The sequence below is a fragment of the Vombatus ursinus genome, unplaced genomic scaffold (genome assembly GCF_900497805.2).
Source record: "Vombatus ursinus unplaced genomic scaffold, bare-nosed wombat genome assembly UNPS02014798.1, whole genome shotgun sequence".
Classification (NCBI taxonomy): domain Eukaryota; kingdom Metazoa; phylum Chordata; class Mammalia; order Diprotodontia; family Vombatidae; genus Vombatus; species Vombatus ursinus.
This window is the reverse complement of record NW_020954576.1, coordinates 82,850,356-82,869,432: the sequence shown is the minus strand read 5'-3', so window position 1 is coordinate 82,869,432 and position 19,077 is coordinate 82,850,356. Positions and strand designations below refer to the sequence as shown.

The 19,077-nt window shown below is 40.5% G+C and overlaps 1 protein-coding gene across 3 annotated transcripts in view; it reads right to left on the bottom strand.

The window, feature by feature from the left end:
• The window catches only part of LOC114049897 (sushi domain-containing protein 4-like), a 228,872-nt gene that overhangs the window by 52,579 nt on the left and 157,216 nt on the right, over positions 1-19,077 (bottom strand). For 2 of the 3 annotated variants that reach the window (XM_027871344.1, XM_027871345.1), the window contains exon 5: positions 16,453-16,641. The exons of the other annotated variant lie outside the window; for it this stretch is intronic. In XM_027871344.1, coding sequence (XP_027727145.1) covers positions 16,453-16,641 — 189 coding nt within the window. The remainder of the gene's footprint in view (positions 1-16,452; positions 16,642-19,077) is intronic. 3 annotated transcript variants of the gene reach the window in all.

Genomic DNA, 19,077 nt, shown 5'->3' with positions numbered 1-19,077 from the left:
GAGAGGCTTCCAAGATCTATCACCCACTAGTTGCCTTTTTGCAGGAGGTAAAAGGGCTCATAAGCAATGCTGAGGTTTTGTATCAAGAAGCATGGTTGACATATCTGTCCACCCTGATGCTTGGGAGAAGAAAAACGGTGGGAGTTACACAGCTTAAAAAATGTTTTCATCATGTTATTCTTCCCCCTCCTCCCCAAAGCAATAAATAGCCTGTAAAGATCAATGGTGGGCCGAGCCTGATGCTGGTGATCTGAGCTGGCATCTATTCATACAGGGGAATTTCTTCCTGAGAGCTGTTGTTGGCCTTCACAAGTGGAATGCTCACAGCCGAGGTTCCTTTGAAGCAAGGACCTTCCTTCCTACAGTGCTGTGAATTCCACCTTGTGTAGGTCAGTGTATCTCCTTCGGAATCTGGCCCATTTGGGTCTAGAGGGCAATGCCTTGACTATGTGTTTCCTAGGAGAGTAAGAGACCTTGGTAAGGAACATGTTTTTCTGTTTCTGTCTTCAGGAGAAAATTATCCCCAGGCAGCCAGATTAAAAGGGATAATTATAATTCATAAGACCTGGCCCCAAATTAAGCTAATTTGACTCCTGTCTAAGAGTATAGCTTTAGAGTGGGCACTTGTTACTATACTTTATCAGCACTATACCAGAGGAGGAAATCTCTTATGGTTTGGAATTTGGAATGATTAAAAATAATTTGTCATATAAAGAAAAGTTGGTAATTATCATTGTACTAGTGTTGTTCTCATTGCAAAAAAAAAAAGTAAAGCATTCCCAATGGCAGGTAAAAGATGATCTAGACAGATGACTAGTTGCTCCTACTTCAAAGCTTTAAATACAAAGGTCATTCCAGAAGGCTATCCCATTTGCCGCACTCATTCAGACCTACGGTCTCTCCGTTCTCATAGATACTCTTCGACAGAGACATGCAGTCGGGTGATGGGAAGCCACTGGTGGGAAGCCGTGGTTCTTGGGATTAAGTAGAGCTGGAAGGGGTCTTGGAGATCATCTTTTTTTTCCCTCATCTCTCATATTATACCAAGTACCAAGGCTTATTAATTCTAACCCTGCAATATACCTCACACCTGCCTCTTTATTTCTACTCACACCCCAAGCATCCTAGCTCAGGCCGTTATCACCACTCTTTTGGACCATTACAACAGTAACTTCCCAAGTCCTGCCCACAGTGTCTCCACTCTCCAATTCATCCTCCACCAGATGATAAATTGATATTCCAAAGGTGCAGTCATGTCACTACCTTGCTTAAGAAGCTTCAGTGGCTCCCTCTTGCCTCTAGGAAAAAATAAAAACTCCTCTTGTCGGCATTTAAAGCCCTTCACAATCTGTCTCTTACCTCACCTTTCCACACTTATTGAATATTCTCTTTCACGAAAATAATGTTCTAGTCAGACTTGACTGTTTGCTCTTACTCATACTCAACCTTTCCTCTCCTGCCTCTGTCCCCAGACAGGCTATTCCCACCACCCCATCTCAGGCAAGCCCTCCTTCCTGGAGGGTATTTCCTTCTCACCTCCACTTTATAGAATTCCTTGTTGTTGTTGAGTTGTTTCAGTTGTGTCTGACTCTTCATTACCCCATTTGAGGTTTCCTTAGCAAAGATTACTGGAGTGATTTGCCATTTCCTTCTCCAGCTCATTTTACAAATGAAGAAACTGAGGCAAACAGGGTCAAGTGACTTGGCCAGGGTCACACAGCTAGTAAATGTCTGAGGCTGGATTTGAACTAAGGAAGAGGAGTCTTCCTGACACCATGCCCAGCACTCTGTGCTCTATGCGCCACCTAGCTGCCCTTGTATAAAGAGTAGATGGAAGGGAATCTTAGAGAGAAGACATTAGTAGTCGGGAAGGGGCCTGTTTTCTTTTTGACTTGAATCCCCAGCACCTGACTCAGTTCCTAGCACATCAAAAGTATTTTAATACTTTCTCAAAATAATCTAGTTCAGAGCTCTTATTTTACATATGAAGAAACCAAAATTCACAGAAATAGTACGCTTTGTACAAGGTCACATTAGTGACATAGCAGATGTAGCAGAACCACGATTCGAACCCAGGGCTTCTGACTCCAAATCCAGTATCCTTTCCACTCCACTCCACTGTTGGTCTCCCTAAGTTCAATTTAGAAAACTACGCATACATTGAATCCCTGCTGTATATAGGCGGAAGTAAGGAGTATAAGCAGAGCACCTCCTACACAAGCTGTTTTTTCTGACCTAGTCCTTCTCTGTGTATTTTTATTCATTCCACCACTTTTCTAAAACAGAGGTGTCAAACACATGTCTTCATTCTTTCCAAGTGCAGCAAGAAACTAGATTAAAATGTAATTGGGGAATATTTAAAAAAAATAAAAATATGGTAAAACATAGATGATGCTAATATGTGGTTTCTGAGTCAGTATGTTCTCACAGGGATCCTTCACTTTGGTGTGTCTCATTTCTATTTGAGTTTGACATCACTACTTTAAACCATGACCAAATATCACTTTCTGTGGTTACCTTTCAATGAGGGAGAAAAAGAATGGGGGAAAGGAACCATTTCTATCCTTTCCTCTGCCACACACCCATAACTAAGGCCCTTATGTAAGGGAAGGGTATAAGACTCCCTAGGTGTAAGGGAGATGTGTCAGACCACCCAGAGTGGCAAGCACAGGGGACTGTGACTCAGGTCCCATGACAGCCACTCTAGAAAAGTAAGGGAAGAAAGGGCCTGACGCACATGACGTTCAAGTAGAGCAAGGCTGGTGAAAAGAAAAGATTCCCCCTGTCTTGTCTAGAACTTTAGAAGTCAGACGTTCTATGTTGGTGCAACTCTTACCTAAGGCCAAGGGAGGAGGAGAAATTCCAGATTACTGGGCTGAACACAAGTAACACCATCCAAAAGGAGAGGAAAGAGACACAGTTTAGTAGAACTCATGCCAGATTTGGAGTCAGAGGGCTGGGGGTCAAGTCTTATGTCTGATGCTTGGGTAAGCATCTTTATAAGACTCAGTCTCTACATCTCTGAAATGGGAAGAGGATTGTATTAGATGATCTCTAAGTTTCTTCTTGGCTCTAATACCTATTATCCTATGCTCCTACCATGCAAAAATGGGGGACAGGAAAAGATTTTGGAGTTTGGTTAAAAACAGAAAAAAGGCTTCTCTGTTCTTTAACATAGTAAGGATCAGCACTTGAGGACTCAACATGACGATGAAGGTGAAGATGACGATGACAGTCAGTTGACGCTACAGCACAACCTACTCCTGAGAAGAAGAATGCTACATGACTCAGAAGAGGAAGACATTCTAATGTCAATCACTTCTTATTTAAAAAAAATCATAATAAGCCCTGCAATTCCTATGAAATGCTAGTAAGACTTGTAGGCTATGATTTTCTTGTATTGTAGGAACTGAAGAAGAAATGTTCTTAGAATAATTTACTGTTGCTTAAGAATGATAAATTAACAGGCTGGCTTGCTGTTTTGCATTTCTCTTTAATGAAAAACCCTGCCAGGGTCACGGACAAGGTGGCTGTGATACACGTTGTATCAGATAGAGGGATTCTGGTTGCCAGGGAGCAAACATGGCAGTGGAAGCTGTTGAGCAATAGTGTGTATGCCACTGTCCCAGAATACATTTTCTGTTTACAAGGCGGCCTCCATATTGTTTCAGACAGGGCTCACATGCATCATGAGAGAAGGGGAAAAAAATGGAAGCTTGGTATTGCCAATGTTTGCTTCAGTTCTAGGAAGGGCAGATTTCTCCCCAAGAGAACTAATAAAAAAAAAAAAAAGAAATGAGATATACAAGATCTGATGAGATTTCTGCTAATGAAAGCTATTTATAATATAGCCATGTAATTACTGGCTTTTCTAAGGATGGGGACTGGGGGTGGGAGGGAGGTGTAGCAATGTGACCTTGGATAAGATACCTCACTCTTTAGACCTTAGCTTTTGATCTACCCACCTTCTGGAACTAATATTCTATGATTCTAAGGCCAGGGATATTGCCTGAGACAATCAGAAATAGTTCTTTCCACCTTCCTATGAGGAAAGAACTTACTGCCATGCTGGATGGGGAGAGGAGAAGAAAGGCACTCTTCACATAGCCCTACTTCACCCCAACTGCTCAAGTTGGATGTTAGAACCATTATAATAACGACAGACAATGAGGACAACACATTTTGACCCTGAGACGTGTGAAATCCCTTACTTGTAATTGGCTCTGTCATATTTTCACCTGGAATTGGAATATGCGAAGGGAGGTAGCCAGGTAATAATAAATGTTTTGAAATAATCCTTAATTTTCTGTGTTTGGTTTGATGAGGTGGGGATGGGGAATGGGGGATTCAAATGACAAAATCACATCTCATTATTAGCTATGGTGTTAAGGGCCTTCTTGGTAGTGTGAAGCAGCCACAATCCCACCTGCCTCAGCCCATCTTCTGTGTTTCCTGCTTCCTTTTTGATTAAGTGTGAATAGTAACAATACTTGCAGAAGATCTGTAATTATCATTACAGAGGACTGATAGCTGAAGAATAGTAAATGAGGTATGATGAGGAGTAGGTAAAAATATGTAAATTGTCCATAGGGTCTCTCTCTGCTTTCCACGGGCTCAACAGAATGGCTGTCCCTTGCTTCCTGGTACTCTCAGAGCACGAGTGCTCTGGACCTAGCTCTGGGCCTAGGGAGAAGCAAGTTAGAGAGGGAAGGACAAGATGGAGGGAAGAGTTGGTTTTAAGTTCATAGGCTTAATTTCTTACAGGACCTATTGATATTAAATGTTTTGTAGTCTAGTAATAATCATCCCTGGAATGACTTGGAAAGGATTCAGCTCAGATCGCTGGAGCCTAGGCCAGAAACAATAAACCACTGATCTTTCTAACATAGGGTTAAAGGCCAGATTTCTCTGTTGTTCAAATCCTGTCTGTTACTCAGAATTCCTTTTGAAGTCTAGAGGAGTTCTTTGAGTTAAGGGGGGATTCCTGGTAGGAGAAATTGTGACAGGCCTTTTTTTTTTATCTAGGTGTGTTTTTACTGATGAAAAAAGTCCAGTGAAAAATCTAGGACAAGAGCTTAGAACCTGCAAAAACTACATGGGCCTTGATTTTTGAACCCAAACGGGAACCTTTCAAGTTATTTTACATTTGGCCAAACAGGTTTTTCAGTTTCTTATTTTTTTTCCCCTCTTATAAAAAGACATAGACTTAAAAGGCTCCCTGGACGCTATAAGGCTCTTATGAAATAACACCGCTGTATTCCATGTAATTGAATCAGAAACTGTCTGATTAAACTTTTCTCTCAGTCCATGTGAGCTTTGAAGTGAACAGGGGAAGGGAAGAAAAAACCACTTGGGACATTCTGCCCTCTGTATTTGGTGAAATATAAAAACAACAAAAAAAGTTTAAGATGTTCAGTTCCTAATGAGGTCAGGTCCCCTTGTTCCTGGGAGAAATGCCAGAAGTATAGACAGAAAAAGCCTGTTGAAAATGTCAACATTGGAGAAGCCATTGCCCAAGTCATTATAAATGAAACCTTTTAGAAGTTGCAGTCCTTGGAGTCATTATTAGAGAAAAAACAAATAAACAAGGCAACCAAACTCTACCCCAGAGCCCTGGGTGACCTCATTTAAAGCTTCCCTGGAATCCATCCCTCCTTCTACATGGTAATCTCATATTAGATTTAGGAAGTGGCAGGCACAAAATCAGGAAAAGACTTTATCATCCTAACCCACACTAACTCTTTCAATGCCACAGATATCCCACGCAAAGGCTTTGAAATATTCTCAAAATTTAACATATCCATTCCAACTATTCCATTTAATTCTAGGGAATAAGGGACACATGGGGTGATCTGGCTGTATGTAAGAGAATTTCAATTGCACTGGATGAGATACGTCAATTATGACGGTGCTTTATACAAAGTATTGCATATTTCTGAGTCCAAATGCTTGCTTCTTACTCTTTGCTGAGTATGAGACTGACTAATCTTTTCTAGCATTGATTTCATGTTCCTTCCTAGAAATCCACTGGAGTAAAGATGTCTGGTAGGGAAACCTATTGTCTTCATTTAGCAACTAGGTAAGCAACACCCTGGGGCAGCTAGATTGCACGGTGGATAGAGGGCTGGACTTGGCCACAGGAAGACTCATCTTCTTAAATTCAAATCCAACCTCAGACACTTATTAGCTGTGTGATCCTGGGCAAGTCACTTAACCCTGTCTGCCTCATTTCTTTATGTGTAAAATGATCTGGAGAAGGAAATGGCAAACCACTCCAGTATCTTTGCCAAGAAAACCCCACACGGGATCATGAAGAGTCAGACATGACTGAACAGCAAAAAATAACAGCACCTTAGGAAAGCTCCATGCCCTTATATCTACCAACACATGGCAAGTGAGGCACAGAGAGCGTCCAAACTCTTGATCTCTTCCTGGTTCATCCTTCCCTTCTGTCTCTGGTTCCCCGGGCTTTAACATCATCTAATTACCCTGCCTTTCCAGGAGAGGCTAGATTTAACTTTAAATCTAAGTCTGGGTTTGTCCTTGGATACCTGAGCTGTTTCTAGCTGTTTGGGAGTCAGGATGCTAGCTGAAAGTCCCAAACACTCCATGACTTTTGAACGTCTCTCCACCATGAAGGAAAGGCACCACGTCTCTCCTACCGTCACACGTTGTTAGTGAGCACAGTACCAGACTAAATGGAACTGGGTGCTTAATGGATTCTAAGTGTGTTTTTATTACCTCTTCTCCCAAGACCGCCTCTGCATGCATCCCTCTTGACATTTCCTCAGAAACGGTTTACTGCATTGTGGTTTCATATTATTTATTTTTACAACCCTCAATATTTCTTCTGTTTTCCCACCCTTCAGACCATTAACACACGTCTATGCTGCCTCTGTACCTCACACAAAGTAAGCAGCTTCAACCTTCACAAATAAGCTTCTCAGAACATATGGTCCTTTCTAAGGGAGAGGCCTACACCTCTAACAGCAGGAATAATCAGGGCTGAGCCACCCACCCAGCTTAGTCAAATGGGGAGACTCTGGCTTTAACAACAATAACAACGTGTTTAAATTGACATTCAGTGGGAAAAATGTGAAAGGGAAGAAGCATGGAAAAGGAGTGGACTAGAGTCTGACTAAAAGGAGAAAATATAAACAGGAAAACCATTTGGGAGGCTATTACAAGAGTCTAAACAGGTAGTAATAAGAACCTGAATTTGCATGGCAGTGATCGGAATAAAGGCAGTTAAGTGGCACACTGGGTAATGAAGTTAGGAAGACTCATGAGTTCAAATCTGGCCTCAGACACTTACTAGCTGTGTGACTCTGGGCAAGTCACTTAACCCTGTTTGCCTCAGTTTCCTCACCTGTAAAATGAGCTGGAGAAGGAAATGGCAAACCACTCCAGTATCTTTGCCAAGAAAACCCCAAATGGGGTCATGAATAGTGTGACCTGAGGCCTCAACGTCCTTTATCTGAGAAATGAAGGGGTTGGACTAGCTGGTGTCTGGGGTCCCTTATTTTCCTAATACTGTGACATTGTAAGGTCAGTAGCATTTATTGATCACCTGCTTAGCATAGGGCCTGGCACACAGTAGGTACTTGACTGACGAAGGGTGGTTAAAATCATCCTTTTCCTCCAAATGAATAAATACTTAGGTTCATCTTTGTAGAGAGACCCATACAGATGCTATCAATGATCATTCTTCTTTGGTTTCTTTAATTTCTTAGACTATAAATTCTTCCAAATCAGGGATCATGAGCTTAATTCTCTTTTGTAGCTCTATGGGGGCTCACACCCTACCTAGGTTGGCAGGTCATTCAGTAAATAAACATTTATTAAGTACCTACTATGTGCCAAGCACTGTGCTAAGAAGGTAGTCAAGAAATGCTGCTGACCCTTTCTAAATTAAATTCTCAGGAACGGGAAATGGGGAAAGTGGGAAATTGAAAATATTTCCCCATAAAAATGTTGGTTATTCCAAATATGCCTTGGCCTTGGGTATGATTATGAATGTGACAGAGATAAACAGATCCTTTCAGGTTCCCAGTGTTTTTTTTTTTAGTTGTGATTTTATTGTTATTGTTTAAGATTTTGCAATTTTAGGCTTGTTCTATCACAAACAGTGCTAACTAGAAATGGAGAAGATGACTGAGGTGCTCTGCAGGACATTTAAGACAGCAGCAATTTAACTTCATATGGAGATTTACCAGTATACAAGATATTTTTCATTTAACACCCCTGTAACAAAGCCTCACACCATTTTTTTTTTTTGTTCAATCACTTCAGTCTTGTCTGACCCTTTGTAATCCCATTTGGATTTTCTTGGCAAAGAAACTGGAGTGGTTTGGCTATTTCCTTCTCCAGCTCATTTGACAGATGAGGAAACTGAGGCAAACAGGGTTAGGTGACTTGCCCAGGGCCACACAGCTAGTCAGTGTCTGAGGCCAGATGTGAACTCAGGAAGATTAGTCTTCTTGACTCCAAGTCCTGCATTCTATCCACTGCACCACCTACCTACCCATCTTGCCCATATTTGATCACAAATTTCCCATAGAGAGCTATTTAGGATGCTAGATAATATGTTGCCACCTGTGACCCCTACCGTGAGTCTTTCTCTTGTCCTCTTAGTCATTTTCTGGGACCCCACCCTGCAGAAGTCCATCGCTTCTGCCTCTCACAGATATGGATTGAGCTCCTTGTCAAGCAGGCTGTGAGTCCAGGGGAATCAGAGTCTGGGAACGGCCTCTGATTAATAGCTGACGATACCTGACTGCTTCATGGTACCTAAGTCACTTCATCTACTTGTTTGTTTTTCATATTTAAATGTTTCCCTTGGTTCTGCTACTTTTGACGGTTCATCATTCTCCCTTTTCATGAATACTCCTTCTTTTGCTTCAGGGACTCCCCATTTTCTTGGTTCTCTTCTTATCTTTCCGATCGGGCCTTCAGTGTGCTTTGGTGGCCCCAGAATGAGCCAGACCCTCCTGCCTGCCCCACTGTCTCTTTACACACACCATATCCAAACTGAGCTGCCTGTCTTTCTTTCTCAATCTCTTCTTTCTTTTGACTTCATGATTTCTCTGTGGCAGAAACACTATCTATCCAGTTGCTTGCATTCTCAACCTCAGGAGCATCTTTGACTCTTACTTCTTAGGAGTTAAAATCAGTTAATCACACTTCCTAAGCTGAGCTTGGCAATATCTCTCACATCTATGCCCTCCCCTCTTTTTATTCCCACTTTTGTTGTTCAGTCATTTTTCAGTCATGCCCAACTCTTCATGACCCCATTTGGGCTTTTCTTGGCAAAAGATACTGGAATGTTTTGCCATTTCCTTCTCATTTTATAGAAGCAAACAAGGTTAAATGACTTGACCAGGGTCACACAGATAGTAAGTGTCTGAGGCCAGATTTGAACCCAGGAAGATGAATCTTCCTGATTTCATAGCCTGGCACTGTGTGCACTATGGTGCCACTTAGCTGCCTTTATTCCCATTACTGCCATGCTAATTCAGGTCCTTATTACTACCTGCTTAGATTCTTGTAACAGTTTTCCTGTTTACATTTTCTCCTTTCAATCCATGCTTTGTATTTCAGTGAGAATAATCTTTCTTATGAACAGATATAATAATAGTTCCCATTTTGAAGCATTTTAAAGCTTGAAATGGGCTTTACACATATTATCTCTTTTGATCTTCACAGCAAACTTATGAGGTAGTATTATCCCTAGTATATTATCCCCATTTTATAGATAGGTAAACTGAGACTTGGAGAGTGACTAGATATTATGTCACTCTCCTTGTCAAAAATCTTCAATGGCTCTCTATTATCTCTTAAGTAGAGTTCAGACTCCTTTACCTGACATTTTAGATCCCCCATAAACTGAATTCCTTCCCATTTTGTATCAGTTAACCTTCTTCAGGATACGGTAACAATGTCTTTATCCTTCCTACCTCTTGTTTCCTATTCTCCTTTCCGCTCCCCTCCTGTCTATTTCTCTTCTCACCCCTCCTCGTCTTTCCTTTTCCTCCCCTCCCCTCCCCTGTTCGTTTGCTTCTTTTCTGTTAGCAGCGTTTGGACAGGCTGAGTTGGAGCCACTGTGATCATACGCGGCGTCACGCGGTGTCTTCCCATTTTTAACTTTCCCTTTATTTAATAGTGATTTTGAACTTAGCTTTAAATAGTTAACGATCTAACTATACACAGAGAAGCTGATTTTCAAATGAACGTCACATCAGTAATGAGTCATTTCCGTTCTGTTAAGATGTAGTAAATTTCATTCCTCTCTGTGCTGGTCATGTTCAGTGACTTCTGACTTTTTTCTTAAAAAAAGCATCAATGATACATAGACATGATGCTTCATGGGGAGACAAATGCAAATCCTGCCTGAGTTCAGAAAAATCAACACTACAAATGTTTCTGCACAACAGTTCATGTAAAAAAAGAAAGCCACCATTATTTTTTTAGGGGACTGAACATTTAATGTGAGTCAGTAGTGTGGAGGCAGTCAGAAAAGCTAATGCAAATTTGGGCTCCTTTAACACTAGAAAGGCTGCATCCAGAATGATGGTTGTACTAATTCTGCTGTCCTCCATCCTACCCAGACTATAGATGGAGTATTTCCTTCACTTTTGGGCACCTCTTTAGGAAGGACACTGACATCCTTCTTGAATACGTGCAAATGAAGCTAACCCAAATACTGAGGGGACTTGAAAATAGTTGAAGAAAACCTGTGAATTTTTAACCCAAATAAGACAGTTAGCTTTAACTCTAGTATTTAAGAGGGTACCATGTGGAAGAGAGATTAGCTTGATCCATCATCTGCCTTCTCCACTGCTGCTCAGGGGCTGCTGGACAGAACTAAAGGAAGCCCCACAAATGTGCTAACAGGGTACACTGCAAATTTAGGCTATTAAACCTCAACTGGGCCTTCAATCCATAAAGGCAGCTAGGTGGTGCAGTGGACAGAAAAGATTTGTAGTCAGGAAGACTCAAGTTTTTAATTTTACCTTAGACACTTACTATCTGGGTGATTGTGGACAATTCACTTAGCTCTCTTAGCCTCAATTTCCTTATCTGTAAGATGAAGATAATAATAGCACCTATCTATCTCACAGGGTTGTTGTACAGATCAAATAATATGTAATATATAAAAAATGCTTTGAAAATAAAATATATTAATATATCATTAATGTAATTAAAATATTCTATAAATAATATTAAAATATTAAATAAATGTTAGCTATTATTATTTTGTTTCTCCCTAGTTGATTCCCTATCTCACTCCCCATAGGAGCTATTCCAAACCTTCTCTTCCTTTCTATTCACATAACCTTCCCTTCTCCCCACCTTATAAAGTCGAGTATCTTACCTGTCTCTTACTTTTCTGAGAAAAGGGAGGCCATTAGCCATGGGCTCCCTCTTCTCCCTTTCTCTTCATCTCAAAACCCCTTGGCATAACCCCTCCCTTTCTTCTCCTTTTCCTCATTCTGTGACAAAGAGATGGCCCTTTTCCTTGCCAAGGCCAACCCTTCTCCATGTAAGCTTGATGCTATCCATTTCCCTGTTCTCCAACAGTTTCTTCCAACAAGTGCCCCATAATCTGGCCCTTCCTACCTTTCCAGTCTTCTCACACATCCTACTCTCTTCCACATACTCAGTGACACAGGCCTCCTTGCTGCTCTCAAACATCTCCAGCCTTTGAGCATTTTCACTGGTTGTCTCCTCTACCTGGAATCCTCTCCTTCCTCATCTCCTTCTCCTGGCTTGCCTCACTTCCTTCTGATCCCAGTTAAAATCTCACCTTCTGCAAGAAGACCTGCCTCATTCCTATTAATGCTAGTTCTTTCCCTCTAAGATTATCTCCAGTTTGTCCTGTGCATATCTTTGTACACAGTTATTTATATGCTGTTTCATCACATTAGACCGTGAGCTCCTTGAGAGCAGGCAGAGATGGCTTTTTTCTTTTCCTTCCTTCCCTCCTTCCCTCCTTTTTCCCCTCCTTCTTTCCCTCCTTTCTTCTTTCCTTCCCTCCCTCCTTTACTTCCTTCCTTCCCTACCCCCTTTCTTTCTTTCCTCCTTCCTTCCTTTCCTCCTTCCTTCATCCTCCTACTTAACACAATGCCTGGCACATAGTAGGTGCTTAATAAATGCTTGTTGACTTGAAATTGCATCCTACATTATCCTCTCCTTTTTCTCAAATCCTCTCCCTATTTACTGGTTCCTACCCTACTGCCTTCAAATATGTCCAAGTCTCCCATAACTTTAAAAAGCCTTGACCAGACCTCCTACCCCCAAGCTACCATCCTATATCTTTTCTATGTGTCTCTGCAAAACTCCTTGAAAAAGCTGTCTATACTTGCTGCTCATTACTCAATACTTTCCAATCTGGCTTTTGATCTCATCAATCACCTGAAATTTCTTTCTTCAGAGTCATCAATGATCCATTCATTGCCAGATCAGATGGTCTTTTCTTAGTCTTCATTTTTCTTAATTTATCTGCTTCATCTGATGCTGCTGACCATCTTCCCCTGGATACTCTCTCCTCTCCAGGTATTCTTGATCAGTACTCCCTCTTGGTTCTCCTCCTACCTCTCATTCTCCTTTGCTAGGTCCTCATCTCTATCATGACCCCTAACCGTAGTTGTTCTTCAAGGTTCTATCTAGGATCTTCTTCTCACCCTACACTCTCTTGTGGTGACCTTATCCCCTCTCACTGGTTTACTGATCATTTCTAAGCAGATACTTCACAGAGCTACACATGTAGCTCCAGTCTCTTCCCTGAGCCAGATGGCCCCACATCATCAACTGCCTATTGGACATTTCCAACTTGATGTCCCAGAGACATCTCAAAGTTAATATGTCAAAAACAGATCTCATTACCTCTTCCTCGTAGCCTTCTTCCAAATTTCCATGTTTCTGCCAAAGGCTGTACCATTTTTACATTTGCTTAGGTTCATAATCTCAGTGTTATCCTTGACTTCTCACTCTCGCTTATTCTATATATCCAATCAGTTGCCAAATCTTGTCATTTCTACCTACATATCTCTCTCATATGACCTTATATCTTTACTTACTCAGTCACCAATTCAGATCAGGTTCTTATAACCTTTTACCTGGACTATTGCAATGTTCTACTAATTGGTTTCCCTGTCTCAAGTCTTGTACTGCTCTAGTACAGTGCTGTTTAAACTATGGATCGCAACCTCATATGAGTTGTGAAAAATTTGGCAACAGTCAAAGGTTTCTGAATGCGCAAGGACCAAAAAATTAATTAAAAATGAAAAGCATAATGAATCTGAGGTGGTTCTGGCAGTGCTTGCCCATGTTGCATCATACAACTTCACTCCAGCCTTGGTTCTGAATACAAAGCATGTGCACTTTGTACTGTGCATGCCCTCTAGCCACGCAACAGCAAGGAATGCCACCGAAAAGCAAAAAGGGATCAAGAATTTTGTGTGTGTGTGTGTGTGTGTGTGTGTGTGTGTGTGTGTGTTTGTCCTTTGTTCTCGAAAAGGACCATGACATCTGGAGGATGATGATATGACTTGAAACTGACTTTGATTTGAGTGAGGGAAGGCTGTGCAAGGTCACCAGCCTCACTTTCTCCTCCAGATATTTATCAGGACGACTAGAGATGGCCCACAGTGGAGAGTGGAAAAAGTTTAAGAAGCCCTGCTCTAGAACATCCTCCATGATGCCACTAAGGTGATTTTCCTTAGGTATACTGACTGTTGTCATTCTTCCGCTCAACAAATATTAATATCTCCATATTGCCTCGAGAAGAAAATATTAACTCCTCTTTTGGTTTTTAGAGACTTACAAAATCTCTTTTTAGTTTCATTATACATTCATTAATCCTCTTCCCAAATTCTATAATCCAATCTGGATTATAACTGCTCTTCTCTCTGTTTCTCCCACCAGGCAGTCCATCTTCTGATGGCCTTTGCACTGGCCATCCCCCATACCTGGAATGTATTCTCTCCTCACTTTGATCTCATAGTATCCCTTCCTTCCTATAAGATGAAGCTTAAGCAGTATAACTACACACTTTTCTTAATAGGCAACGGCTAGAGCCCTCCCTGCCTAAGTTCCTTGTATTCAAGTATCTAGTATTTATTTTGTCTTCATTCTATTTATATTAATTCTACATACACTTAGATATGTATGTTGCTGCCCAATAGATTATAATATTCTTGAAAATAGGGATTACTTCATTCTTCATATTTGCATCTCCAGGATGTAGCATATTGCTTTGGGCCAAATTCTTATTGATTAACCATTTAGCAAGTATTTATTAAGTGCTTGCTATGTGTCAGGCACATATTGAGGCAGCTTAGATGGCTCAGTGGATATAACGCTGGGCCTGGAGTCAGGAAGACCTGAGTTCAAATCTGGCCTTGGACACTTACTAGCTGTGTGATCCTGAGCAAGTCACTTAACCTCTGTTTGCCTCAATCCACTGGAGAAGGAATGACAAATCACTCCAGTATCTTGGCTGAGAAAACTTCATGCAAAATCATGAAGAGTCAGACATGATGGAATGACTAAACAAAAAAAAAGGCCAGATGACCATTTATTGGGAATATGGCAGACATCATTCCTATTTGGATATAGATTGTTGGACATTGTGCTAAGTACTGGGGACACAGATACAAAGAATAAAATAATCCCTATTTGGAAGGAGTTTATGTTGATTGATTAGTTTGAAAGTATAGAATGAAGTCATAGTACAGTTATCCCTTTCACATAGCACCTTTCCCCATTGTGCTTTTGATATATTGCAGGTTGGCATAAGAAATTAAATGGGAATTTGGGAGAAGTTTTGTGGAAGCCTCAGACAACACACAAAGGCCAGCAGATGACACAGAAAAAATTCAGAAACTCAGAAATGCATAAAATATATGTATAGTATTGTATAACATCAACATATTTTATCTTTTAATAGCATAAATATACCAAAATTTTGTAATAAGGTACTGTAAACACCTCATAAAAGAATAAGAAAAAAATTCAGACCTCTTCTCTGGTACAAAGGGAGGGCCAAAAATTTTACACAGATTTTCCAGATCATGGGGGCACTGTACCTCTTGCCCCAATAATGTGGAAGGGACAACTGTATAGGCATACTATAGAAATCATAGGTGAAAGTTGCAAAGATGTAAGTTTCAGTCTAATATAAAGAAAAACTTCCTAACAACTGATACTGTCCAAGGAATAGAATGAACACCTTAGCTCCTCATGACATAGTGAACTCCCCACAAAGACTGGAGGTGTTTACTAGAAGGCCAGATAGCCATTTTTCGGGGATATTGCAGACATCATTCTGACCTGGATGCAGATTGATATAGATGAACTCTGAGGTCTCTACCAACTCTGTGAATCTGTGACTTTTTTTGTATTGCTGATGTGTCACCATTTTCTTGTTTTCTTTTGAGTTTGGTGTTCTAAGTTAGACTGTAAATTCTGCTGTAAGCTCCTTGAAGGACAGACCATATCTCCTAGCTCTTTTGTTTTAGCTGTCTCTCCCCTTCCCACTCATAGCACCTTGCTGTTTAATGAACAGTGCTACACTGTGAGCTGGAGATGACAGGAACCAAGAGCACATTAGCTTCTCCCTTCTTTGTATCATAGCATTTATAGCTGGAAAGGCCCTTAAAGATCATCCAGTCCAATCCCCTTGTTTCACAGATGAAGTGGGAACAGAAACCAACCTGATGGAGCTCTTTGTTTATGGTATTTACCCCTGAAAAACAATGAGAGAAGGGTGTACATGTTCCCTATAGTAAGTAGAAGTTTTTATGAATTCCATTCCTTCAGGCCCTCCCTTTTGGCTGACAATTTTCATCCCTTCTCCTTCTTTGTCTTATGTGTTGGTCAGTGGTCTCAAGTATTTACTGCCTTCTAAAGTAATTGCAGGATCATGTGTGCGCGTCCATCTATGCATATATAACTAAAAGAAATAAAGCTTTTGCTTTCAGGCTATCTCATTCGCATTTGCAGCAAAACATTTACAACCCAGCTATAAAGTACATGAAAATACAGTGGAAGCATCGACATAACAATGAAAAAAATGGGTGAGATATATGATGCTATAGTACAATCTGTTTTCATTTGTTGTAGAAAAATTAATTTTATAAGACAATTCATTTAACATAGTGATATTTTTCGGTTTAGCCTTTGATGCTTGAAACTTTCACTCTCTCTTACCCCCTCTCACTCACTGTTTAAAATAGAAAAATTGGGGAAACCTATTTTATTTCCTGGTCAACTGTCAATATGATCTCATGAAAGATGTTGTAAATAACTCTATGGACTCAAGACTAGGGTAGAACACAATACATCTCTGTGCCAAATGTACCAGGCATTTCCTCTTAGCTTTTCTCCCACTCATCCGAATGTACATGTTTAACAGACCTCAACAAAACATAGAAGATAGTAAGATGTTACCTTCTAAAGCAAGGCACCTGGGTGGACTATATGACCAGATAAGGTTATATAAGCACTCGAGATACTCTGACCCCTCTAGTTTGAATCCTGGGAAGCAGTGGTAGGCAATCACTGCCCCCACGGGGAAGTTGGACTGGTATTCAGACATGTTGACGTAACCATTAGCAGAAGCCAGGGGTCTCAGGCAACCTGCAAATTAAAATAAAAGAAGTAGGAGTCTTTTATTAGGAAGAGTTTTCTTCAGTTTGTCTTTGTACATCTCAGATAGAATCCTAGGGATTAAAAACTAGAAAATAAAACACCATCTATGATTGCAACATTCTTACTTAGGAAAAAGAGCAAATACTCAACAACTTGGTCTCATTTTCCAGGTCCCTCACCTCTTTGCCTCTTCTTTTTAATAAGAAAATTTGACTTTGCCTTTTCAAATGGTATCTAATTTCTACAAAGTCAGATAAGTAAAAGTAGGTAAATAGGGAATGATCCTGTGACTCTGGGATTGCATATTCCAATTCTCTAAGCAAAGAAGAGGAAGAGACAGCCAGACTTTTGATTTTTGTAATTGGTAGCAAAAGAAGAATGTTACTTAAAGTCAATTCAAGTATAGCATTCTCATATTTTATTTAATGGAAGAGTTACCAAAAAGTTAATAGTAAACTGAATTTTTGTAAATTGAATCATATTTTCAATGATGTAGGATAATCCAGGGTAGCTAGATGGCACAGTGGATAGAGCACCAGGCCTGGAATCAGGAAGAACTGAGTTCAAACCTGGCCTCAGACACTTACTAGATGTATGACACTGGGCAAGTCACTTAGCCCTGTTTGCCTCAGTTTCTTCATCTGTAAAATGAGCTATAGAAGGAAATGACAAACCACTCCAGTATCTTTGCCAAGAAAACTCCAAATGGGGTCCCAAAGAGTCAGACATGACTGAAATAACTCAACAGCAAAAACAGCGATGGTCCACTTTCTAAAATGAATGCTGTAGCAGATTTATTTATCTCAGTGAAGAATCTTTCTTTAATGTATCAGTTTAGGAACGAGACTCAGATCTTTCACTGCTGCCTGCTGTAATGTTTTCCCCCAAGACTATGCCTGCACACCTGTAGGGGATCACACTAGATCTCAGGAAATTCTGATTTGTGCGGTCATTATTCTCTGCTATCCACAGCCATACTTTTGCTAGAGGGAACAGCTTGTTGTTGGGATGGAAACCCCTAAAGAGAAACAACTTCATATGAGATAAATAATATGCAATGAATTTACAGTCAAGGTTGCTACTAGTAGCTGAGTGTGGTAGTCTAAAGGCCCAAGCAATGGGATTATGAATGCTTTGGGTGGAGATCAGAGAAATTGGTAAGAGAAATAGTAACGCCTGTGAGACAGGGCTCTGGCTGCATTCTGGAGAGATTCTCCAGTCTAGACTATCAAAGATTTGTGATCTGTCCACTGAGATGTGACCAGGGCACATTCTGATTCAACCATCTGTGTGTTTCTTGTCTGACCATCAGGGATAGAAAATGGAGAACCATCTGTTCTGCACAGCCACTAGCTCAGCATTAGATTTCAATAAACATTAACTAGTCCCCAAATAAAGTCCAATTGTGGCAAAAGGTCAGCTGTGAAAATCATCCCTCTATATTTCATTTATTTCATCCCTGGAAATGTTGCCTATATGCAATTTAAAGCTAAGGCGTATATGTATTTAATTTAATTCAACAAGCATTTATTAAGCAAGATGCTGCAAGGTGCTGAGGGTACAAAGACAAAATGAAACATCAGAGCCCTCAGAGACTGCTAGGTAAATACAAGATGCATACAGATTTTTGAAAAAGCATTTATTAAATGCCTACTCTATGCCAGGCACTGTGCTAAGCACTTACAAATATTATTTCATTTGATCCTCCCAGTAACCACATGAGGTAGGTGCTATTATGATCCCCAATTTACCAATGTGGAAACCAAAAAACAGAGGTTAAGTGACTTGCCAGTGTCATGCAGCTAGTATCTGAGGCTGCATTTGAACTGAGATTTTCTTGATTACAGGCCCAGAGCTCTATTCATTATGGCACTTAGCTGCTAAAGTACATAGAAAATAATTTGGGGACAAGAAAAGGCACTAGTTCTTGGGGGGATCAGGAAAGATGACAGATGACTGCAATAAAATTCTGGATAAGGTGGTTTGGAATATCATATACATGGTAGAGAGCTGGCTTTGGAATTAAAAAAAACAACTAGGTTCAAGTCTCGTCTTTGACACTTTTAGAGGCAATTAGAATTAGGAAGTCAAGCAATTCTTTAAGATTATGTTTCAGAGTACTTGAGATCTGCATTGGTAGAGGGAGTTTCCTCCTTGGGAGTTCCCTATCTCAATGAAAGAATGGGTCCACACCAAATACAGATACAGAGATATATACAAATAAACACACACACACACACATATCTACATATATATATATATGTATATATGTACATGTAGATACACATATATAGGTAACTTAGCAGTTGTTGGAGAGGAAAAATTTTGCCTGAATACTTCTTCTTCCCCTTCTCCTCCTCCTTTTGCTCTTTTTCCTCCTTCTCCTTCTCCTACTCCTATGTTTCCCTTCTCCAACAGAAAAAA